This window comes from Bidens hawaiensis, unplaced genomic scaffold (assembly GCF_021521415.1).
Source record: "Bidens hawaiensis isolate Kalapana, Puna unplaced genomic scaffold, B.hawaiensis_p1.1 tig00063087_1, whole genome shotgun sequence".
Taxonomy (NCBI): domain Eukaryota; kingdom Viridiplantae; phylum Streptophyta; class Magnoliopsida; order Asterales; family Asteraceae; genus Bidens; species Bidens hawaiensis.
In genome coordinates, this window is record NW_027506528.1 from 66,291 (window position 1) to 90,194 (window position 23,904).

Sequence of the window (23,904 nt, forward strand, 5' to 3'; positions counted from 1 at the left end):
AGTATCCCCCACTGGCTCACGAACACTTGTTTCACTCCTACTATACATATCCATAATTATCTCTATGTATTTCCTGGGTACTCCTCTACCCTCCAAGCACTCCCAGAGCACCTTTCGTGACACACTGTCGTAGGCCTTTTCTAGGTCAATAAACACCATATGTAGATCACGCTTCTTCTCCCTATACTTTTCCATTAATCTTCTTATAAGGTGTATTGTCTCTGTGGTGGAACGCCCCGGCATGAAGCCAAATTGGTTGACCGTAACCTGAGTTTCTCGTCTAAGTCTAACCTCAATCACTCTTTCCCATAGCTTCATAATATGGCTTAGTAGTTTGATTCCTCGGTAGTTACCACAACATTGGGCGTCTCCTTTGTTCTTATAGATTGGAACTACAACGCTGCTCCTCCACTGGTCTGGCATCTTACCTGATTTGAGAATACTATTGAACATGGTAGTTAACCACATGATTCCTTCCTCCCCCAGACACTTCCACACCTCGATGGGTATGTTGTCTGGGCCAACCGCCTTAGACCTTCCCATCCTCCTAAGTGCAGCCTGCACCTCTTCTCGTGTGATCCGTCGGCAGTAGCAGTTATTCGGTTGTTGTCGTTGAAAGTTTGTGTTGTCATGTTCTTCTTGGTAAGCTCTCCCATTGTTAAAAATATTGTGAAAGTAGGTTTGCCATCTTAGCTTGATGTCCTGCTCCTTGACCAGTACATGCCCATCTGTATCCTTTATGAACTTCACAGGCCCTAGATCTTGCCTTCTACGCTCCCTGGCTTTGGCAATCTTAAACATAGCATGCTCCCCCTCTTTTGTTTCTAAACGTTCGTACATCCGTTTAAAAGCCGCATTCTTTGCTTCCGCCACTGCCTTCTTCGCTTTAGGAAAATAAGATATCTAACTATACTAATAAAAGAAAATAATGAAGATGATGTGGCAATCCCACATTCATTCTTGGCCTAATCTCTCTTCTCATTCATTTGATTTATCCATGGGTTATGGAGCAAAACCATATTGATAAATGGGTTATAATTTCCTTTCTAATTCTCTAATCTCTCATTTAATTCTACCTAACAATCCATGGGTCATGGCTTAAGATAATTTGGCAAATGGGTTATAATTTCATTTCTAATTATCTAATTTCTCATCTTATTTATTCTAACAATCCATAGATCATGTGACAAAACAATTTTGAGAATTGGGTTATAATTTTCATTCTAATTTTATAATTTTTCATCTCATTCATCTTTAGTTATCCACGGGTAATTGGTCAAAATAATTTATGCAAATATTGTATATAAAAAATCGATTTTGTAAATTTGAGATTTTAGACTTCTTATTGTTTGTACTAAATATTTTATTTTTACCTTTAATTTTGTTCATTTCTTTAAAATAATGGATTTTTTTTATTTTTTCAAAAGCTAGTTAATAATTTAAACTATAACACATTCGTTGACAATAATTGATATTAACAATATGACCGGTGACACTTCTAACTTTAACTTTTGTCGTCAAGACCAATCCAGAAGCAATAGCATAATCATCGTTGACGTAAGTAAAATCGAACTGCACATGACTTCTACTCGATTTTTACCGTACGGTTTTCAATTTTGTTCAGAATCATCACTATGAACGAAATAAAGTCAAAAGTATAATGTAAATCAATAACGATTATGCGATACTGGGATTACTCATGACAACCAAAGTAACAATTAGAAATATCACTAGCCAACCTGTTAGCGTAGATTACCATCGGCCAATAACTAGCCAATACATATAATATATCCACCAACAGTGTCAAACTTACCAGGGTGGTTCAAGTGAATTTGTTTAAAAGTAGAGGGGTTTGAGGTGTTATAAGATGTTAGATATATAATAATAATAATAATAATATTATTATTATTACCCACACAATCCTTTACCCAGCTGAGAGAGAGAGAGATCCGAGAGTGGAGTGTTGTCCGACCCGGCCCGAGTGATCTGCGATTTAGGGTTTTGCAATATTAATCGTACGTAGTCAGGTTAGCGTGCAAATCATTTCCGTAATCAATCGTTTAATTATTCAATTTTGGGTATAGGTATAAATTGGTGAGTTTGAATTTGATTTGGTAATTGATCGATTGATGATGACGATGAATAATAATAATTTGTGTGAGAATGAGAAAGAGGCATGTGTGTTATTATTATGTGCAGGACTCAATATCATCATCGTGTGTGACTGTGAGAGATTAATTGAGAGAGAGGAGTGTAATAATCTTGTGTCTTGTCATCATTTTCAACCTCTAAACCCTAATTTCTGCTGCAATCATGTCTGAAAAGAAGCTAGTGGTAATAAATTAATCTTGTTTTCTGATTAATTTTGTTTTAATTGTTGAAAAGTTTTGATTTTTGGTGTGTTGTTGGATGAACTAGGTGTTGGGTATCCCGTGGGACGTTGATACGGATGGATTGAAGGATTACATGAGGAAATTTGGGGAGTTGGAGGATTGTATTGTTATGAAGGTTAGTTTTTGTATACTCATAAGTTTATGACTAGGGGTGCAACTGCAAACGAGCTGAGCTGCTCGCGAGCTACTTGAGCTCAGATTGATAAAACGCTCGAAACGAGCCGAGCTTTTTCGAGGTCTCGAGCCTCAAATAAAGCTCGTTTAGTTATTGAGTCTGAGCTCGAGCCTTGTGTATTTTCTAGTTTTTTCTCTTTTAGACTTCTATGGATTAAGTTAACACTTCATAACCGAGCTCGAGCGGAGCTTCGGCTTGTTTAAGGTTTTTATCAAAATATATAAAAATAATAAAAAAGTGTATTAATTAATAAGTAATAAACGAGTCGTGTTGAGTCCGAGCTTGAAAAAACAACTCATGAGCAGAGCTTAGGCTCGTTTAAGTTTTTTATCAAAAAATATATAAATAATTAAAAAAATGTATTTAAATTAGTTAATAAATATAAACGAGTCGAGTTGAGCTGAGCCTGAGCTTGAAAAACAACTTACAAGCCATGCTTGAGCTTTAGAAAAAAGAGCTCGAAATGAGCCGAGCTCATGCTTGAGCCCTTGTACATCAAAACGAGCCAAGCCCGGGCTCGGCTCGTTTACACCTAATATAACATGATATTTTGTATGCGTTAGGTGCTAGGCATGTGAATTTAGTGACTTTGTTACTGTTGTAATGTGTTAGGTTAGGTTAGTTTGAAACTAGCTGAATTAGACCTTTACTAAAATGATTTGAAACACGTAGTTTCTTTAGGATGTGTTAATCTGTTTGCATGTCAAATACATTCACATCTGTGGGTTATATTAAGTTAAGTTAATTTGAAACTAGCTGAATTAGACCGTTGCTAAAATGATTTGAAGCATCTAGTTTCTTTAGGATATGTTAATCTATATACATGTTAAATACATGAGGAAGTTTGGGGATTTGGAGGTAACATGATGTTTGTATGACATTAGGGATGTGAGTTTAGTGGCTTTGTTACTGTTGTAATATGTCAAGTTCGGTTAATTTGAAAGTAGCTGAATTAGACCTTTACTAAAAAGATTTGAAGCACATATTTTCTTTAGGATATGTTAATCTTTCTGCATGTTAAATACATTCATATATGTAGGTGTATATATCTGTATGTATGGACCAAAAGACTTTGACTTTATAATTACAGGAACGTGCAAGCGGTCGATCTCGTGGTTTTGGATATGTAACCTTTGCAGAAGTTGAAGATGCTAAGGTAATTTAACTATTCAAGTCTTTTATATGTATTTTTATGAAACATTTTTTCTTGCCATTGAATTCTTTATACTTTTCTCTATAATTTCTCTAAAATTTATGTTACTTCGTTGATGATACTTTATTTCACGTCACTTTGCCATAGGCTGCGCTTTCGGCCGAGCACTTTCTTGGGAACAGAGCGTTGGAAGTAAAAATAGCAACACCAAAGGTTGTTTTCAACCAATTTTCATGTGCTATAAACATACGTATGAAACTTGAATAATATGTTATTAAAAGTTGTTTCTTTTTCAGGAAGAGATGAGATCATCTTCTAAAAAAATCACCAGGATTTTTGTTGCTAGAATCCCACTGTCGGTTACAGAAGCCGTATTCAGGAGGTGATTTATTTAATTAATATCATAAGCTGCATGGTTTGTTTTAAAAAATCTCCGTTTTTTTCTCAAAGTTACTTGTGGTCCACAATGACTTAACATTTGTACAACTTTTGTTTCTTGCAGTCATTTTGAGAAATATGGCGAGATATTGGATTTGTACATGCCCAAGGTACATGATCATATACTACATTTAGTCATTTACAATCACATATATTGTGTTTCTTATTATTTGGGAAACATAGGTATAATTGAAAATATATAATTTTTGCAGGATCCAAGCACCAAGGGCCATCGTGGAATTGGTTTTATAACTTTTGCAAATGCTGGTAAGTCACTCGAGACTGGATAATCATTTAAGCTTGATAAAGTTTCATCTTTAGATAATTTTGACAGCTGGCAATTAAATTACTCGCTTAATCTTTCTTTACAGATTCTGTGGATGAACTAATGTCTGAGAGCCATGAACTCGGGGGCTCAGAAGTGGTTGTTGACAGAGCAACACCTAAGGTAACATGTAGTTAATATCTTAAAAACGCTTTAACACATTTTTTTATATTTGCACCTGCTGTATATCTTATAACTGATAAGTTTTTATTTGATACTTATTCTCAGGAAGACAATTTCCGGCCAGTTAGCCGCATGCTGCCACCACCACAGCCTCCGACTGGCGGATATGGTGCTTATAATGCTTATGTTACAACTAGATACGCTGCACTCGGTGCTCCTACAGCATATGATTATCCAAGCTCTGTCTATGGAAGTATGTTCACTTGTTTGTTGCCACATAGTATCAGGAATATAATAATGCTTTCAATTATAAAATGAGCAGGAGGAGAATCAGCTAGAGGAATGGGCAAGAAGATATTTATAGGTCGGCTTCCTCAAGAAGCAAGTGTGGACGACCTGCGTGATTATTTTGGTAGATTTGGGCGCATTTTGGATGTGTATATCCCAAAGGTATTTGACTTATTTGATTACAGATTACCTTTTTATTATTTAGACTTATTTATTTGTGATTACTTATTTATGTAGGACCCTAAGAGATCTGGTCATAGAGGGTTTGGTTTTGTGACATTTGCTGACGACGGTGCTGCGGATCGTGTTTCTAGAAAATCACATGAGATATGTGGACAACAGGTGGTTGCAAAAACTATTTATTTTGAACTTGTGACATTATATTATGTATTTCAATATTTAATATTAAAATACTTGTTGGATTACAGGTGGCAATAGATTCAGCTACACCTGTTGATGATGGTGGTGGTTCAAGTGGAGGCAGCCAGTATTTGGACACCCCACCTGAACCAGCATATGGCGGTTATGGCCCCATGCGAGCGTATGGCAGAATGTATGGAAGCTTGGATTTTGATGATGTAAGTAATTTAAGTATAATCCCACTTTTAAGTGTATATGGTTTTTGAAGTTAATATTGATAGTTTGATACCATGTAATGAATGTTTTGCAGTGGGGTTATGGTGGTATGAGTGGAAGTATGGGGCGGATGGGAGGCTTGGGACGGATGGGCGGCGGTTTGGGCGGCTTAGGTGGTGGTATGGGTGGTCTCGGTGGCGGCATGGGCAGCTTAGGTGGAAGTATGGGTGGAGGGAGAACTTCACGAGATTACAGGTATAGGCCGTATTAGAGCCTAAGTTGTTGTTCAAAGGGGACTTTGTGTTGAATCTGTTGCTTAAAGTTTTATGTTAACTTGTGGATTTCTCGACGTTGACGAATATAACGACAACGATGTTGTTTATGTTTTATTGACGAAATTAATGTTGATGTACTCTACGCAATTTATCTCCCAATAATCGGAATTGAAATATGAATTTGATTTGCATGGTTTGTTAGAATTATATCATTTTGGTTTACATGATTATAAACTGAAAGTGATTATCGTCGAAGTTTTAAAAGAAGACTGTGCGCTAAACGCGCTTAACTCACCGATTATTACAAGTTTCAAAGTGATTAAGATGCCACTGAATGCTTAATGCTTACAATATCAAGTATAATATTAATATGTACCTAACTAATAACTTTGCTCCTAACTAGTTTAATGATGATCTTTTAAGGATCAAGAGTTATGACAACTGAAGCAGCCTTTGAACGAATTCGTGATATATCTTCGTAGGCTCCTAAATTTGTTGTTATGTCTCGGAGAAACATCCTCGGACATGTTCCTTCTCAATTCTTGGGCTTTCGTCTGTGCAGCCCTGTGTTTTCGCAATATCTTATCCATAGACGCTGCCTTCTTCTTTTCCAGTTTCATCTGATCACCACAAAAACACAATCACTCGACCCGTTAACCACAATACTTCCAATATTTATATCTTGTTTACCAAACGCTGAAACGCACCTCTAGTTTCCGGATCGATGCTTCCGCTTTTGCATTCTGCAGATTCTCCCATGCAGCGATCCTTGCCTCCTATTTCTCGAGCCTGCAAATTAAAAATATTAATAACAGTAACAGTAACGATAATAATAATATTATTAGAGACATACTTTGACAACTTCATTGCTCCTTGGGTTACATTCCATGTCAAAGCTAACTCATTAGCCTCGGGTGATCGGTTTTCCTTAATCATAGTGACTCTTTTGTCCACCTCAACATCTCTCACTTCCAACCTGGCAGACTGGTAACCACCAGGTGTTGGTATATAATCAGGCGAGCCTTCCACGCTACTCTCAGGGCTCATTTGAGTCGCCATATCTCTTCTCGAAACACCATTTTCATCATTCTTCTCATCTGCATACACTAATAATATAAGGTGTCTGATCCGGTACAAATGAAATTAACATACTAACAATTATTTTATAAAAAATATTACAGTGAAATAATAATTACTTTAGTTCAAAAGTTATAAAGTAATAATAATTACTATTTGTACAGTTTTCACAGTAAAAGTCATTTCTATAATATAATATCCGTCACAACAAATTACTAATTTATTCAAGATTGTACCTTGATGATCAAGATATGAAGAGTCAACCACTCCATCAGGCACAAAAACACCAGTCGTTAACGGCGAGCAGTTTGAAAAGTAACCGACTTCGAGGGTCCCACCCAACGGTCCACTTTTCGCTTTAGCCCGTCTCTGAACCGGCTGCGGTGTTTTGCAACCACCAAAGCCAGAAACCGGGCTCGTAATCCACCGCTCCGCATCATCCCATTTCGACGGCAGTGTTCTTCCACTATTGAATGGGATCAATGCTGCAGCGCTAATATGTCTCCTGTTACTATTACTTAATGGTACTCTCTCTGAACACCATCCCTTTTGAAACCCCAACATATTATTATTATTATTATTATCTCCATATTCAGGTGTTCCCGGACTCGTGTACGCACCCGAATTCCGAAAGGAAGATAAACTCTTTTTCTCAGATCTTAACTGTGGTGAATAGCAAACCTGCATTGCATCGTCTGTGGTTGGAAATCAGTCCCAAGAACACGAACACGGAATTTGATGTCAAACAAGATCGACTCTTTCTTTTTATTACTCCCTCCGTCCCATTAAAAATGTCCACTTTCAAAATTTATTAACCAATTTCCAAGTTTACCCTTAAAAACAACACTAGCAGTAATGAACAATATTGATGATCCCAATTTCAAAGTGCATTATTGTCATTTGGTAAGGAAAAAAAATAAATCATTCAGTCTGTGTTTTTCAAACCATGACACTTAAAGAGGAACGGAGGGAGTATAATTCTTGACTCACAGCGTACACGGAATTTGATCTCAACCAAGATCGACAATTTCTTATTATTATAATTCTTGATACGCTTACAAAATAAACAGATAATATCATAATAATACTAACTCATCTATATATACTAAAAAGTCTAAAACAAACAGATAATTATTCTAAACTTTCAAACTATTAATAAAACTCTTTTGAAATACTCACTTTTTTTCGAAACTGACCCGTTAACTTTCTTGATGACCCGTTTCAGGAAAATTATTCTAAAGAAAGTATTGAAAATTTGAAGATCATAAGGGTTTGTTTACCTGAATGAGAATGGTAGATTGGATGCAGTATAAAAAGCAGAGAAGGTGTTGGATGAAAATAATAATAATAATGTGTAATTGTGTAAATGAGATTTGATAGTAAATACTAAATAGATTTTAGAAAGAGTGCATGTGACAATGTATGTATGGCTGTATGCAATGCCCACCAAGTACAAAGAGTGTTTCCACCGGCTTTCTTTCACGTTCATTTAATGTTGCAAAGACCATGTTTAAAAAATAAGAAACCACTTGGAATTATTTATTTTTATTATTATTATTATTATTATTATTATTATTATTATTTTTTAATCTTTGGATGGTGTGCAATATTGACCATGTTTGGTAGGTTTGTATGTTTCAATTTGCATAACAAACACTCTTCTGGAGTTGCAGTTGTCATTTTAAACATGACTGAACGTTACTCGCTACAATTTTGTTCTTTGGGCGTCTGACTTTTGCATCAAACGATCTTGATGGTTGAAGAAACACTAATCGACCCCGGGCAGATTACGTGTAATCTGGGGGTTAAATAGATGTTTCCCCACGAGGGGTTAGATCCGGCAAAGATGGTTCTTCTGATAACCTGCAAACCAGACACCGTGAGCTCGTCACTGAGAAGGGGGGGTACCTCCTTGTGACCACCCTCCGGCGTGAGAATCAGACTAGATTGCTCTTGAATATAAGTGTATATTAAGAGAATGACTAGAGCAGATATCAGGTATAAGATATAAGATGAGATGAGATCTAAGATGATCATACCATTCCAAGGTGTTGGAGTATTTATAGCCGAATGTAGGTTTCCAAGAAGGTACAGCCGGCTGAATAGTGTTCCTGTTCTGCCAACTGTGGGCTACGCACATGCCATGCTGGTAGTTGGTGGGTAGGCAGCGGCTGATAGTGACCAGGCCGGCTGTGCACTATTCCTGTTCCACCAACTGCAGGCTATGCACGTCCTCCGACAGGTTGGTGAGTAGGCAGCGGCTAATAGTGACATACAGTACAAGAGCGTGCTGCTCGTCATACTGTTGTCAGTGAGCTGTCATATCCTTGGTCAGATCTTTTGTCCATACCTCGTCAGGTACAGTACAAAAGATCCTACAGTATCGTACGGACTGGCTCATTTGGGCGGGAGTTCTCCCGGCTTTGTGCGGGAGAGTTCCCGGCTTTGCTCATTCCTTCTTTAGGTGACATTACTGAATTATTATGAGAGCTAAGTGCCTTGTGCGTGTAGCTTTGCTGCGCAGGTAGCCTTCCCTGATGGCTTGTATCCGCAGCTGCGGGGACAGGCAGAGTACTTCACCATTGGGAGGCTTTTCCTGCGGGAACAGCTTGCGTACTGCGCGTAAGGACGTCACGTCTCTGAGCATGGTGGGTCCTACGGATCCAGTTGGTCTCTGCGCAGACGTCCCTTTAAGTTAAGTTTTGCGGGTTCAACCGCGCAGACGTCCGTTAAGGAGTCTTGCGGGTTAAACTGCGCAGACGTCCCTTTTCAAGGTGAGTCTTGCGGGTCCAACTGGGCTCTGCTGGGACCTACCTCTTCAAGTCCCCCCAGTCCAATGTTCTTCTTATGAATTGTTAATAAATGAGGTGAACTTTTGGACTTAAACAAGGGGTTTTGAAAAGGTTTTAGTTTTAAGGTTTTCCATGGGGATTCTTCCCGCGGAAGTCCTAATGTCACGTGCAGAAATTCCTGACTTTTCTGCTTGATCTTTGGGTGTGATGCGGGTAGGTCTGTAACCTCCTCGCAAGTCAGGAGGGTTGAGTTCCACTTGTTTAGATTCTCCATGAGGTTTTGGTAGTTTTGAACATAGTGATCAATTATGTTTAAACAACCAATTCCATCTTGGAGGTTCAAACAATCTAGTTCTCGACGTTCCCGCTATGCGGGGATGTTATTCCCGTTTCCGCAAGCACTGCCCAGAAGATCCTTCTTGGTTTCAATTCCCTGCGGAGTGCTAGGTATGTGAAGGGTTTTGCCTTGACACTGTACCCGCACTCGTCTTATAGTTACTTTACTTCCAAGGTATTCCTGGCTTCAATTCCCTGCGGGTGCTAAGTATGTGAAGGGTTTTGCCTTGACACTGTACTCGCACCCGTCTTATGGTTACTTGGTTGCCGAGGTATTCTTGGCTTCAATTCCCTGCAGGTGCTAAGTATGTGAAGGGTTTTGCCTTAACACTGTAGTCGCACCTGTCTTATAGTTTCTTGGTTGCCAAGGTAAGGGGTATTTTCCAGCTTACTTTTGAATCTTTTTGAAATTCGAAGAGTTGGTGAAAGGATAAGAACAGTCCAAACTGTTGAAACGTCGTCCGACGGTTTTTTCTGACAGTGTCAGGACGTGCAGGAAGTTATGGCGACGTGACTGTATATGGTCATTCCAGGCGCTTTTTCAGGCGCGTGGGCGCGATTTTTCGGGCGCGTGGCCGCGAAATTAATGGCACGCGTCTTTTCAACAGTTGTTGCCAGCTTGCTCTTTGCCACGTGTCATAGTTTCATTGCACCTGCGATTTCTCTCTCTTCCGCATTAAATTCATCGCATTAATTGCGATGAGTATATAAAGGGGGAGAGGGTGCATCTTAATCCACACCTTCACTCTTCTCTTCTTGTAAACGATTTCCGGCGAATACTTTCTGCCAAGCATTCTCCTGAAATCGTTCTTCTTTACCTCCAAACCATGTCTTCTACTCACGATTTCGAAGCTGCTGCCGAGGAATCTGACGTGCACGTCGAGATCCCGACGTCTACGTCTGATAAAGACGATAAGAGCACTGCTGGCGAATGCCAGTGTGCTCCTCCCACCGAGCTTTTTCAGTACATCGTCCGGAAGTTCATGCTCGAGCCGTTCGAGCCTGAGTTTCCGGAGCCACACCAGACGGTGTACGATGCCCCCAAGGGCAAGATAGGGGTGTACGCTGCATTCTTCGTTTATGGGAATCTCAGGTTCCCATTGACGAAGTTTGTATACCGTGTCTTGGAGAGGCACGGGGTGCATTTGACGGAGGTACACCCGATGGCGATCGCCAAGATTCGCCACTTTGAGTGGGTGTGCCTCATTCTGGGCGTGGAGCCCCACGTAGATCGGTTGATGACCTTCTACTCCTGGAGGTGTATCCAGGGGTGGTACACCTTGGTCAATCGGATCAAGGGGTTGAAGATCTGCGCTACCGAGCGCAGTCTTCGGTCGTGGAAGCGGGAGTTTTTCTTTATCTCCGCTCGCGTCGTCCCCCTTGCGATGACGTTTAAGAATGGGAGAGCACTCCCCGCCCTTCACGCCCTCAACCACCAGGAAGCGGAGTGGTTCGCCAAGATCTCCCGGATCCAGACTCCGGTGTACCGCTTTGCGGAGTCTGGGATGGTGATGCTTGGGATGAGCCGGGTGTGGAAGGAGGCGTCCCAGATTCCCATCGTCCTCGAATACGGTTTGAACTCTGTCCCTTACGGTATGCTCTGTCTTCTTTGTTGATATAGGTTTTTCATATAACTGTTTCTTTTTTTTTATTTCAGAGGGAAACGACTTGCAGTCTCTCCTGCAGCCGCGGGAGAGTGATGGTCCCGCTCGGATGGGTACTCGTGCTCTAGATGAGAACGAGTTGCCCATCCTTGAACAGACGGCGGATCGATTCGTGGAGGCCTACCCGCCAGGCCACGAGATCCTGAGCGCCAGGCGGCCAGGTAAGGAGTTATTCAACCCTCGACCTCTCAATGCCGAAACCTCTGCTGGAATTCCTCTAATCTTGTCTTCTGATAAGGAATCCGCAGATGGTCCTCCGTTGGTGCGGAAAAAGAAGGCTGCCGGCGGGAAGGGGAATGCGAAGGTTGCCTCCACTGCCGATCCGGTGAATCGGTCTGATTCAGAGACCGAAAGCGAGGAGGTGGCGGGGAACCCTGGTGGTGATAAGACCACTGCTCCGGAGGTTGAGACGACTGTCACCTCCGAGCAGCCCAGAACGACGACGGTGAGCGGCGTGAAGAGCCGGCTCCATCGGGTTCGTCCCCGCCTGTTCGCACCTTTAGGCTCAAGAAAACCCGTAAGTACAAACTTCCTTTACTTTTAACTTCATATATTTCCGCCATTATACTTATATATCTTCTTTGTGCAGGCGTGGATGCTACCGCATTCCAGGGTGGAGCGGGGAGGAGCGCCTCCGGACCCATGACGGTAGGTTTGGTCAACCTACCTGAGGCGATGACCCAGGCGTCTGCGCCTGCTTCAGTTGGTTCAGTTGCTCACCCCGGTTGAGCCAACTGTTCCAACTGTGATGACATCTCCGGCGGCCGTCAGTGCCATATTTACTGATTCTTTCACTGAGCCGGCGGTGACTATTTCTGCGGGCTCTTCCGCAGCGGCGACCGCGGTTGTGAGTTCACCTCCGGTGAGTTCACCTCCGTTGGTTTCTACCGCGGCGGCCTCCACCATGCCTCCTCCATCGTCGGCAACTACGGCCGATCCTTCAGGTATGTTTGGGGCTTCTCGCCAACCTCTGCCTCCTTCCTATCTGCCTGACCTTTTGGATGGATATCCGTTAGGTTCAGGTGATGGGTTTGGCGGCTACAGGCCTGTCGTCGACCCTACAGGTGCGTAGGGTTATTTTGGCCTTTATTTTATATATATATTTTTTTTTATCATCTTTTCCTAACTGCTTTTTGCTTTTGCAGTGTCGGATTCCAATGAAGTGTATGTTCCACGATGGAACATCCGCCGAGGAACAACCCTTCGCACGCCTGTGGAGTGCGTGGAGTGGGCTCGTCACGCAACTCCCAGTGGTGCGTTGGGGGAAGCAATGGCTAGCTACCAGGAGGGTAGGCTAACCAATGAGCTCGGATTCTCCTGGCCCGGATGCAGCCGCGCGTCGAGCTGCTTTGTCGTGAAAACGACAAGTTAAAAGCAGCTCGTATCCAAGAAGTAGCTCAGGCGCGGGATGTCCGGGAGGAGAACAAGAGGCTTACCGCAGTGGCTGCGGAAAAGAAGAAGGCCTTCAAGGCCCTTGAAGTTGAAGTTCAGGCCCGTCTCGAGGCCCGTTCCAAGGCTGCCCAAGCTGTTAACGAACAGCTTCGGCTGGCTAAGGAAACTGCACGGAACGCAACTGAGAGGGCCACCAAGGCTGAAGCTGTTGCTGAGCCTCTACGCATTGAGAACGAGGAGCTTAAAGCCAAGCTAGAGAGGCTCCAGCAGGCTCATGATGCCTTGGCTATGGAAGACGCCAAGAAGCTCCAAGAGATCTTGGACCAGAGGGGCGTGCTTGACCACACTGAGCGGAAGCTAAAGGGCGTTGAAGGGGCTGCTGCAAAGGAAGTGTTGCTTGCCAACCTTAATAAAAGTGAAGCCGAACGCGCCCGTAACCAAGCTCAAGCCGCCCTCCAGGAGGCTCTGGTTGCCAAGGAATGGCTTCTTCGAGAAGCGTTGTCTCAGGTATGCGTAATTTCATAATATCTTTACGCTTTTCTTTGTAAATAGAAAAGGTTTTGATACTTGTATTTTTTCTTGTAGGTTGTGCATCGAGTCTTCACGGACACATCATACGACGATGCCATGAGCGCAGCCCTCAACGCTTCTCATGAGAATGGGGAAAAGGTCGGCTTCCTGCTTGGTCTAGGGTTCGTTGAGAAAGGCATCCCGCCTTCCAACTTCCCTTTATATGACGTTGATACTGAAGCTGTATATGATCAAGCAGTGAATCAGTATGCCGCCTTCCCGCATCCGGTGGTGGAGAAGGTGAACGAAGTTGCTGCTGCTGATGATGGGCTAGCTATCCTTAAAGCTTTCCTTGAACCGCCACACTCTACTGATGGTGCGGGTCCAAATGGAAGTGGTCCTGAAGCTTGATCCTGAAGATCCCTTTCCACCATTAGAGTAGATTTTTATTTTTGTATAGCTTCTTTTGTATGCGGGTATGTACCCAGCAATCTGTAATATTTGAATTTCGATGGAATAAAGATTATTTGCCAATTCCTTGCCTTGTTTATTTTACGCATATTTTGATTTAACTTAGCAATTTCTTTAGTACTTAGATAAGTTAACTTTTCAACGTGGCAGATAATAAGTTAAAGTTTTGCGTCCTCTTTCGTGATTATGCGGATAAGACCGTCACTTGCACTTAGTAGGATGGCTAAGCTTTACTTATATCTGACCTGCGTGGAAGTTTTCCTCATCTTTTCCTTTTGAAATTTTCTAAGTGTTTAGAATAAGTTAACATTTGAACGTGGTAGATAATAGGTTGAAGTTTTGCTTTCTCGTTCGTGATTGTGCGGGTAAGACCGTTACTTGCACTTAGTAGGATGGCTAAACTTTACCTACATCTGACCTGTGTGGAGGTTTTCCTCATCCTTCTGTTAGAAATTTTCTAAGTATTTTGAATAAGTTAACCATTCGACGCGTGGTTGTCAATCGGTTAGTTCGGTTTCTTCTATCATGATTTGTACGGTTAGGAACGGCACTTTCATTTAGTGGGATCACCAAACCTTACCTATGACTGACCTGAGTGAAGGTTTGCCGTTTTTTGTGTTTATGCGGGTTTTACCGCCTTCCACAAGCAACGATTTCTTTACACTTATTTATGCGGTGAAAACCGGCATCAGTGTTTTGAATAAATTAACCGTTCGACGCGCGGTTGTCAATAGGTTAGTTCGGTTTCCTCTATCATGATTTGTGCGGTTAGGATCGACACTTTCATTTAGTGGGATCACCAAACTTTACCTATGACTGACCTGCGTGAAGGTTTGCCGTTTTTTTGTGTTTATGCGGGTTTTGCCGCCTTCCACAAGCAACGACTTCCCCACTTATGTATGCGGTTAAGACCGGCATATCAGTGTGGAAAGTTCATAAGTATAAATGTAAGATTATCAGCATCAATGTTCTAAGGAGAATCATTTCCATTAGAAGTGGCTCTGGGCCTTTTCTTTACAAGTTTGGAATTGATCTACATGCAAACTGTGTAATTGAGCTCCCTTCCATGTTGTTGGGATGGGAGTGCCATCGAGCCGATATGCACCTGTTTCGGGATCTCGTTGTTTACGCAGTATGTAGTCTCCAACATTGAAGCTGCAATTTTATTCGTGTTTTCCCCAACTGGGGTTCTACACGCATCAGCCTGCTCAGCGTTCGTTACGCCACGAGGTGCGCGAGCGTCCCATCTCTGACAAATGCTTCGACGATGTCCTTTACGTCTGTGCATTCTTCAGTGTTGTGGCCTTTTGTCCTGTGAAAGTCACAGTATTTGCTCCGATCAGCATTGTGACGATGTCGGATTATTGGAGCCTTTGGCCATGGGAGCTTCTCAGTGGCGAATATCTCGGTGACGCTTTTAGTGAGTAGCGTCCATCTGGAGTTCTGGTTCGACTGTACGTTATCCCCTCCGCCTAACCGATGTTGCAAGCCGGATGAGGTGTCAAAGTTTACCCTTGACTGCCAAATGCCTAGCTTCCGCTTTTTGTTTAGTCGGGCGGTAAGGACGTTGTCTTCTCTTGTTTTCTGGGTGTAGAGGTTTGTGCTCTGGGGGAGATCTCTACCCAGTTGCTTCTCCGTTTCCGCAAAGCGTTTAGCTGCTGTCATGATGGCATCCCATGTGGATGGCATGCCATCTCTACCCGTTAAGGTGCGGATGAGCTCTGGGTCTTTCGCACCCTGGATGAAAGCAGCGCGAACAAGATCTTCGCTAATATTACCCAGACTTAGCTTCTTTGAGTTGAAGCGAGTGATGAAGTCTGGCAAAGATTCATCTTCCTCTCGAATGCAATTGAGGATTGTCCATTGATCTTCGGTATACTTTCTTTGTTGGCTGAAGTGTTGGCTAAACTTCTGCCGGAAGTCTTCCCAATCGTAGATGTGGTGGACCGGTAGACGATCGAACCACGCTCTAGCTGGCCCAACAAGCGTCATTTGGAATATGTAACACCACGTAGGTTCCGTCCAATTACTGACGGTTGCCCCCGCTATGAATCTGTTCAAATGATCGTCTGGATCAGATATACCATCGTAAGTGCCGATGTTCGACATCTGTTAGGCACTTTTCGGGGCGATTGCTTCCGCAATGTCCCTTGCAAATTTGGACGTTCCCGCATTTGCCGCAGTTGGTCTAAATGCTTTTGAGAAGTCACGTGGGTTTCCACCCGCGTTTTTTGATTTGAAGGTTTCTCCAAAATTCATTCTCGGTTGGGAGTCTATTTCCTTACGCTTCCCTTTCGTCCTATAACGAGGGTTTGCGTCACTATCGGATTCCTCCGAATCATCGTCCGAGTACTGTATGAATTCATCAGCCTGTTGGAGTGAACGTAAGCGTTCATCCAACTCAGCTTGGAATTCTTTTTGACGTGCTTCCGCCCACGCTTTAACTTCATCGAGTGTTTGGCGGGGGAGCCTCGTTCGTTGTCTCTCTAACTGGGTATCGGTGTATCCCAGTGAGCGATTATTTACTGCACTTGTCCCAGCTCGGGTAACTGGGGTATTGTTCGTAAAATTTACTGCACTTACCCCGGCTTGGGTAACCGGGGTAGTGTTCGTAAAAACTGTGTAGTCGCCGGTATTCCCCCAGTAGCTGGGGTTGTGGTTACCGGAGTTTCTTTAACCATCTTTCCAGAAGTTTTGAGAAAACTGAAAAAGAATTAAGTTCTAGCTTTTATGCACGGATGACGCCAATGAAGAAACACTAATCGACCCCGGGCAGATTACGTGTAATCTGGGGGTTAAATAGATGTTTCCCCACGAGGGGTTAGATCCGGCAAAGATGGTTCTTCTGATAACCTGCAAAACAGACACCGTGAGCTCGTCACTGAGAAGGGGGGGTACCTCCTTGTGACCACCCTCCGGCGTGAGAATCAGACTAGATTGCTCTTGAATATAAGTGTATATTAAGAGAATGACTAGAGCAGATATCAGGTATAAGATATAAGATGAGATGAGATCTAAGATGATCATACCATTCCAAGGTGTTGGAGTATTTATAGCCGAAGGTAGGTTTCCAAGAAGGTACAGCCGGCTGAATAGTGTTCCTGTTCTGCCAACTGTGGGCTACGCACATGCCATGCTGGTAGTTGGTGGGTAGGCAGCGGCTGATAGTGACCAGGCCGGCTGTGCACTATTCCTGTTCCACCAACTGCAGGCTATGCACGTTCTCCGACAGGTTGGTGAGTAGGCAGCGGCTAATAGTGACATACAATACAAGAGCGTGCTGCTCGTCATACTGTTGTCAGTGAGCTGTCGTATCCTTGGTCAGATCTTTTGTCCATGCCTCGTCAGGTACAGTACAAAAGATCCTACAGTATCGTACGGACTGGCTCATTTGGGCGGGAGTTCTCCCGGCTTTGTGCGGGAGAGTTCCCGGCTTTGCTCATTCCTTCTTCAGGTGACATTACTGAATTATTATGAGAGCTAAGTGCCTTGTGCGTGTAGCTTTGCTGCGCAGGTAGCCTTCCCTGATGGCTTGTATCCGCAGCTGCGGGGACAGGCAGAGTACTTCACCATTGGGAGGCTTTTCCTGCGGGAACAGCTTGCGTACTGCGCGTAAGGACGTCACGTCTCTGAGCATGGTGGGTCCTGCGGATCCAGTTGGTCTCTGCGCAGACGTCCCTTTAAGTTAAGTCTTGCGGGTTCAACCGCGCAGACGTCCGTTAAGGAGTCTTGCGGGTTAAACTGCGCAGAAGTCCCTTTTCAAGGTGAGTCTTGCGGGTCCAACTGGGCTCTGCTGGGACCTACCTCTTCAATGGTCCTATCAGACGCTCTAGTGTAGACAATAAACGTTCCCGATGATGCTATTATTTTTGCTATGCATGCTTAAGACACAAATGTTTATGCATGATGCTTCTTATATTGTATACTAACTTGATCATAGGAGTATTCACGGATATTAACCTACTAATTAGTTGTTCATGATGTTTACAACTCTATTCACGATCCAGATGGCAAAGAACGACAAAACACCACCGCTAAGAACCACTTTGAGCTAGAATAATCTCATCTTTGACGTTGCTACATGGTTCTCGTGCTCTTTACAAAAAACTCCATATTAGTAGATAATAATGTAGTGTTTTTCATCACTTGTGTACAGTGTGTTAGGACGGTGTCTTCTATATAGAAATATATCAAAATAAATATGTTGGTTTACATTTTATTATATCAACAATAATAATGATCCTAAAAAGTCAAATAATGTTAGCAATAATCACTATGGTAACTAAATAATATAAAAAGTTTAGATAATAAAAATAATAAATCACTAATTTAAGATAGCATAAAAAATGCAAAGTGGAAATTAATCAACAAAATGCCAAATTATCACATGCTAAACATGTTTTGATGTTACCTAATGGTTGGACACAAAGTTATTGTTTAATAACCTAATGATAACACAAAAGACAGGTTATTAGGTACACTAAAAATCCCAACTTATAACTTAAGGACCATTGTAGCTAAAACATAGCTTTAAGGGTGTAGATGCAATTCATTCATACCACCACATATAGTCAGATACCATTAAAAAAATATAAAAAATGTATTCAATAAATAGTTAAACATTACGCTATATGTAGTGAAGTGGAGGGGTTATAAAATAAGACAATTATGCCACGCTCAGTCAACAAATAATGATTTTTGTTTTAAGAATGTAATGGTGTTGTGGCCCTATATATATACATATATATCACACACATCATATAATAATAATATACACACATACCCACAGACAGGCGACAAATAGTTCTCGCCCCCCCCCCCCCCCCCCCCCCCTTATCGCCCCATTTTTTGCCGGGGAGCAATGTTCCAAGTCAAAATCGCCCATGTCGCCCACAAGTTCTCGCCCACTACACATGACACGAGCTTACCTCCATAAGGCTGTGTCGTGGGTGGGGAAAAAGGGCGAGAAGGGGCTACAACACCGCCCCGCAGACGATTTTTGAGGCGAGGTTTTTGTCACAAAACGTTTCATTTTGTAGCCCCTCAAGTATAGCTTAAAGATATTTCTTTTGAACAAATAATAAAATAATCAAACACTGACACGTGGCATTCAAAAATCTCTAGTTCTGGCTCTGCACTTGCCATGTCTCTTTAAGTGATTGGTTCAAAATCCCACTTCCTCCACCACCACATCTCATCACTTCATCACTTAAACCTCAATAAATGAATAAAACACACAAATCAAAAATTCAAGAAACCATCAAAAGTTCAAAACTGAACCAAGATTCAATTTTTATCAACTTTTATTAATCTTTAAACACTTATGGCAAATACCCATATCATATTTAGCCCAAAACTCACACTCCACCCAAAAACTCAGCTACCCATTGAATTCTTGAACTCAGTTCAATACAAACTAACCCATCAAAATTTCAAGAAACCAGCATCTGGGTCTTTCAAGAAACATGGTGTTTCATCAAAGATCAAAGCTTTATTGGCTGAATCACCACCAGAGAGGGTGGTTGAAGGTGGTGATGATAATAAGAATAATAATAATAAGAAGAATATAAGGGTGTTGGTGGCTGGTGGTGGGATTGGTGGGTTGGTGTTTGCTTTGGCTGCAAAAAGAAAAGGGTTTGAAGTGGTGGTGTTTGAGAGAGATTTGAGTGCTATTAGAGGTGAAGGACAGTATAGAGGTCCAATACAGATACAAAGTAATGCTTTGGCTGCTTTGGAAGCTATTGATTTGGATGTGGCTGATGAGGTTATGCAGGCTGGATGCATTACTGGCCAGAGGATTAATGGGTTGGTTGATGGTGTTTCTGGTAATTGGTAAAAGTCTTGTTCTTTTTCTGTTTTTATTTTATTTTATTTTTTTATTTTTATTGTGGGATTTTACTGGGCATGATTGATTGATTGTGGGAATTTAAACCATTATAAGAATTTAAGAATAATAGTTGCACTAAGCAGTTAACGCGGAAACATATCGGATATCGGTTGAGGACGAGGACCGTTATTTGAGATATCAGTGATTTTAATATTTTATATATAGAGCACTTTAACACCAATGATTCAATATACTCTCTTACTATTAACAAATTATTCTTTTGCAACTTGCAAAACACTAATAGTTGTAGCAAGTAGGAACTGATTAAGGCTCAAAAACACCAAATTAAACACTAAAAGTTGAAAATTAAGACTTAATACACTGATATCAAGAATATCGGTCAATATTGCAGATATTATCGGTACCGATTTTTCAGATGAGGACCGATGACCGAGATACTACCGAGATTGACCGCATAGTAGTTGCATAATTACTTGATTATTAATCAAGGGTACATGCACATCCAAACACACCTTTGGTGTTAAGTGACAGTTTGAATGTTACAATAAGATTGAATATTATTGTAAGCACAAATGAAGCACAAACATAATTCTCAAAGAAAATTATATATTAATGAATCCCAAAAACATTAAATCAGGGTCTTTTACAGATTATCTCTTTAACAGTTATTGCCAAATCTTAAATTCCCCGTCTCGTATCTTAAGATTTTATTTTTATGGTTTTCTTTTTTTTTTTTTTTTGTATTGTGTGTTTTCTTGTGTCTAACTGGTTCAATAGCAATTTTCAGTTTATGAGGTTGAAAAATACTTTACATATGATTTTATACTGAAATTTTGAACACTTGTGGTTATCAGGTATATCAAATTCGATACATTCACCCCTGCAGCGGAGAGGGGTCTTCCGGTTACCAGAGTTATAAGTCGAATGACGTTACAAAAGATTTTAGCCGAAGCTGTCGGGAAGATATTATTTTAAATGGTAGCAATGTAGTCAGCTTTGAAGATCATGGTGAAAAGGTTATATCTTTAACCTCTTTTCACCTCCATATTCATTTTCTTGTTCTTTTAATGATAATATTCAATGAATGCGTGCATGTTGTTTATATAGGTTTCCGTGGTTCTTGAAGATGGACAACGGTTTGAAGGCGATCTTCTAGTTGGTGCTGATGGAATATGGTCAAAGGTATGATATTATATACAAATTTTACAAAAAGTTTCATTGTTTTTTCATTATTAACGCATGCCACATGTGTATAAACAGGTCCGGAAGAATTTGTTTGGACCGAAAGATGTCACATACTCTGGTTACACTTGTTACACTGGAATAGCTGATTTTATTCCACCAGATATCGACACTGTCGGGTATGTTCATGTGTGTTAACGTTTTTCTTTTAATATATTTTCGTTATCTTTAATGTTTTGTGTACTTTCTATAGGTACCGCGTGTTCTTAGGGCACAAGCAGTACTTTGTTTCTTCGGATGTTGGTGGTGGGAAGATGCAATGGTATGCATTTCACAAAGAACCAGCTGGCGGTACCGATAAACCTAATGGTAATCTCTCTTGAAATGTTTACATGTCATATACTTAATATTCATATTGGGATCGAGTCAAGATTTAAACTTTTTTTTTGTCTTTTATTAGCACATATGCCATATATTTGAAATGAAGCTCGATAAAATGAAATGGGATTGATTCAAGATTCATTTTTTTTCTACTTTTATTAGCACACATGTCCTATATTTGACATGAAGTTGATTAAAATTAAACGGGATTGATTCAAGGTTCAAGATTTTTCTTCTTTTAGTAGCAAATATGCCATATATATAAAATGAAGTTATATAAAATGAAATGGGATTGATTAAACCTTCTTTTATTAACTAGCTTCAACTTCAAACTTATGTTCTTGATGTTCTACTATTTTTATAGGTAAAAAGGAACGACTTCTACAAATCTTTGGAGGCTGGTGTGATAATGTGGTGGATTTGTTGCTCGCAACCGACGAAGAAGCAATATTAAGACGTGATATATTTGACCGCACCCCTAAGTTTACATGGGGAAGGGGTCGTGTAACCTTGCTTGGAGACTCGGTTCATGCAATGCAGCCTAATTTGGGTCAAGGAGGTTGCATGGCAATTGAGGTACTATTTTAAGTAATAGTATAAAATTTACAATTTTTTTGTGTTTTTTGTTTAATTTTCGACTAATTTACCGGTTCATGATTTTACAGGATAGCTATCAGCTAGCTCTTGAGCTCGATAAAGCTTGGAAACAAAGCACCGAGTCAGGATCACCTGTTGATATCGTATCTTCCCTAAGGAAGTATGTGTAGCAAACACTTCATTTAAAAATATATATAGAAAATCGTTTTCCCGTCTATAAACAACTAAATGGTGTATTTTGCATTTTTCATGTTTTGACCCTTTTGATCTATTTAGATATGAAGATGCAAGAAGACTACGGGTTGCGGTTATACATGGTTTAGCAAGAATGGCTGCAATAATGGCATCAACTTACAAGGCCTATTTGGGCGTGGGACTTGGTCCGTTGTCGGTAAGAGTTACAAAACACACCCTCTAATTAGACAAAGTTGACATTTTGAACCATTTCTTTTTCTTTGTGCCTAACATCTTCGTTTTTTGCAGTTTTTAACGAATTTTAGGATACCACATCCTGGACGTGTCGGTGGAAGATTTTTCATTGATATTGGAATGCCTTTGATGCTTAGTTGGGTTCTTGGTGGCAACGGGTGAGTGATACATGAAGCTATTTATTGAACTTTGAAAGTTTTTTTATTTGTCTAAATTCTTCATGTTATTTTTGCAGTTCAAAACTTGAAGGAAGACCACAGTCCTGCAGGCTCAGTGATAAAGTAAGCTGCTTTCACCTTTGACTTATGTTGGTCAAATATGTTTTCCTAAACGTACAATTATCGGGTTCTTTTTCCCTTCATTTTACACCAATTCTTGTTCTTTTTATAGCATTTCTAGAGCTTTTTGGATGTTGTTAATGTTTTTTTTTTAATTTGTATACTTTTGAGTATAAGCAAAATAGCTTGTTTTGACTTTCAAAGACAATGTACTAAGTACTGATTATACAGGCAAGCAATGATTTGCAAACATGGTTTAGAGATGATGATGCTTTAGAACGTGCTCTTAGCGGCGAGTGAGTAATATTTCACCTTAAAAAATAATTTAAGTGATTTTTTTTTATTTTTTTATATTTTGTGTTTGGTAGATGGTTTTTACTTCCGGTTGGAAGTGCAAATTCCGATTCGGAACCTGTTCGATTAAGTCGTGATGACAAAGAGCCCTGTATAGTTGGGTGAGTCTTCCTTTGACCACAAAAAAGTCAACATCTAGTCAAATGAATTTACTCTAAATGGATATCTTTATTATGTAGGAGTGTGCCACACATGAGTATGCCTGGAAATTCAATAGTCATATCTTCACCGGAGGTTTGTTATGCTATTTTGCATTATTGTCGTCTTGTCGGTTAACTAGACCATCCTACTTCTCGGTGTTAAAGCAGTGTTCTTTAATTCCAGGTTTCAAAATTGCATGCTCGAATTAGCTGCAAAGATGGGGCCTTCTTTGTGACTGATTTAAGGAGTGAACATGGTACCTGGATTATCGAGTAAGTTAAAGAGGCAAATTCTCAAATTTTATATGCATGTGTACGTGCGTGCATCACACGGGTATACACATATCTAAAAAATATGATATCTTTGCACATGCATGTAAATCTTGCATCTTTTCATTGGTGGGCTAATGGGTGAATCATGCATATATGCAAAGCTAGCTTCATTTCACTGAGGAGCATACTAAAAATATGATCTTTTTGCACATGCCACATACATACATGTAAATCTTGGCATCTTTTAATGCAGAATTATCTCAACATCCATTTTTTTTGTTTACAGTAACGAGGAGAGGCGATACCATGTGCCGCCAAACTTCCCAACTCGTTTTCACCCGTCAGACATGATCGAGTTTGGTGCGAACAAGAAGGTAACACAAGTTTATAGAAAGTAGTCAAGTACCCCCAAATGGTCAATCTGTGACTTTTGT

The 23,904-nt window shown here is 40.9% G+C and overlaps 2 protein-coding genes and 1 pseudogene across 3 annotated transcripts; 2 read left to right on the forward strand and 1 right to left on the reverse strand.

The window, feature by feature from the left end:
• The first annotated feature begins 1,915 nt into the window (after window positions 1-1,915).
• LOC143618081 (uncharacterized) lies at window positions 1,916-5,917 on the forward strand. The gene is made up of 13 exons (XM_077090411.1): window positions 1,916-2,334; window positions 2,419-2,508; window positions 3,659-3,724; window positions 3,869-3,934; window positions 4,018-4,103; window positions 4,224-4,269; window positions 4,372-4,426; window positions 4,531-4,607; window positions 4,713-4,860; window positions 4,930-5,057; window positions 5,133-5,237; window positions 5,324-5,473; window positions 5,566-5,917. Exons 1-13 carry the CDS (start codon window positions 2,314-2,316, stop codon window positions 5,740-5,742), a joined length of 1,215 nt encoding a protein of 404 aa, XP_076946526.1. The 5' UTR covers window positions 1,916-2,313; the 3' UTR covers window positions 5,743-5,917.
• Window positions 5,918-6,445: 528 nt separating this feature from the next.
• On the reverse strand, window positions 6,446-8,147 carry LOC143618082 (uncharacterized). The gene is made up of 4 exons (XM_077090412.1): window positions 8,104-8,147; window positions 7,060-7,518; window positions 6,600-6,843; window positions 6,446-6,535 (listed from the first exon to the last, which is right to left on the reverse strand). Exons 2-4 carry the CDS (start codon window positions 7,508-7,510, stop codon window positions 6,523-6,525), a joined length of 708 nt encoding a protein of 235 aa, XP_076946527.1. The 5' UTR covers window positions 7,511-7,518; window positions 8,104-8,147; the 3' UTR covers window positions 6,446-6,522.
• An 11,052-nt stretch (window positions 8,148-19,199) lies between these two features.
• On the forward strand, window positions 19,200-23,896 carry LOC143618080 (zeaxanthin epoxidase, chloroplastic-like; annotated as a pseudogene). Its single transcript, XR_013150944.1, has 15 exons — window positions 19,200-19,820; window positions 20,691-20,852; window positions 20,944-21,018; window positions 21,097-21,197; window positions 21,272-21,387; window positions 21,764-21,975; window positions 22,065-22,156; window positions 22,273-22,387; window positions 22,480-22,583; window positions 22,661-22,706; window positions 22,935-22,999; window positions 23,072-23,158; window positions 23,237-23,291; window positions 23,382-23,470; window positions 23,757-23,896. The product of XR_013150944.1 is annotated as a zeaxanthin epoxidase, chloroplastic-like (transcript).
• Window positions 23,897-23,904: the final 8 nt, after the last annotated feature.

Bases quoted from the DNA above. Each gene is read 5' to 3' on its own strand.
- LOC143618082 (XM_077090412.1), bottom strand. From the start codon at position 7,510: ATGCAGGTTTGCTATTCACCACAGTTAAGATCTGAGAAAAAGAGTTTA. The intron at 6,844-7,059 runs GTACAATCTTGA...TAGTGTATGCAG, and splicing joins TTCATATCTTGATCATCAAG to ATGAGAAGAATGATGAAAAT.
- LOC143618081 (XM_077090411.1), top strand. From the start codon at position 2,314: ATGTCTGAAAAGAAGCTAGTG. The intron at 3,935-4,017 runs GTTGTTTTCAAC...TTTCTTTTTCAG, and splicing joins TAAAAATAGCAACACCAAAG to GAAGAGATGAGATCATCTTC. The intron at 5,058-5,132 runs GTATTTGACTTA...TTATTTATGTAG, and splicing joins TGGATGTGTATATCCCAAAG to GACCCTAAGAGATCTGGTCA.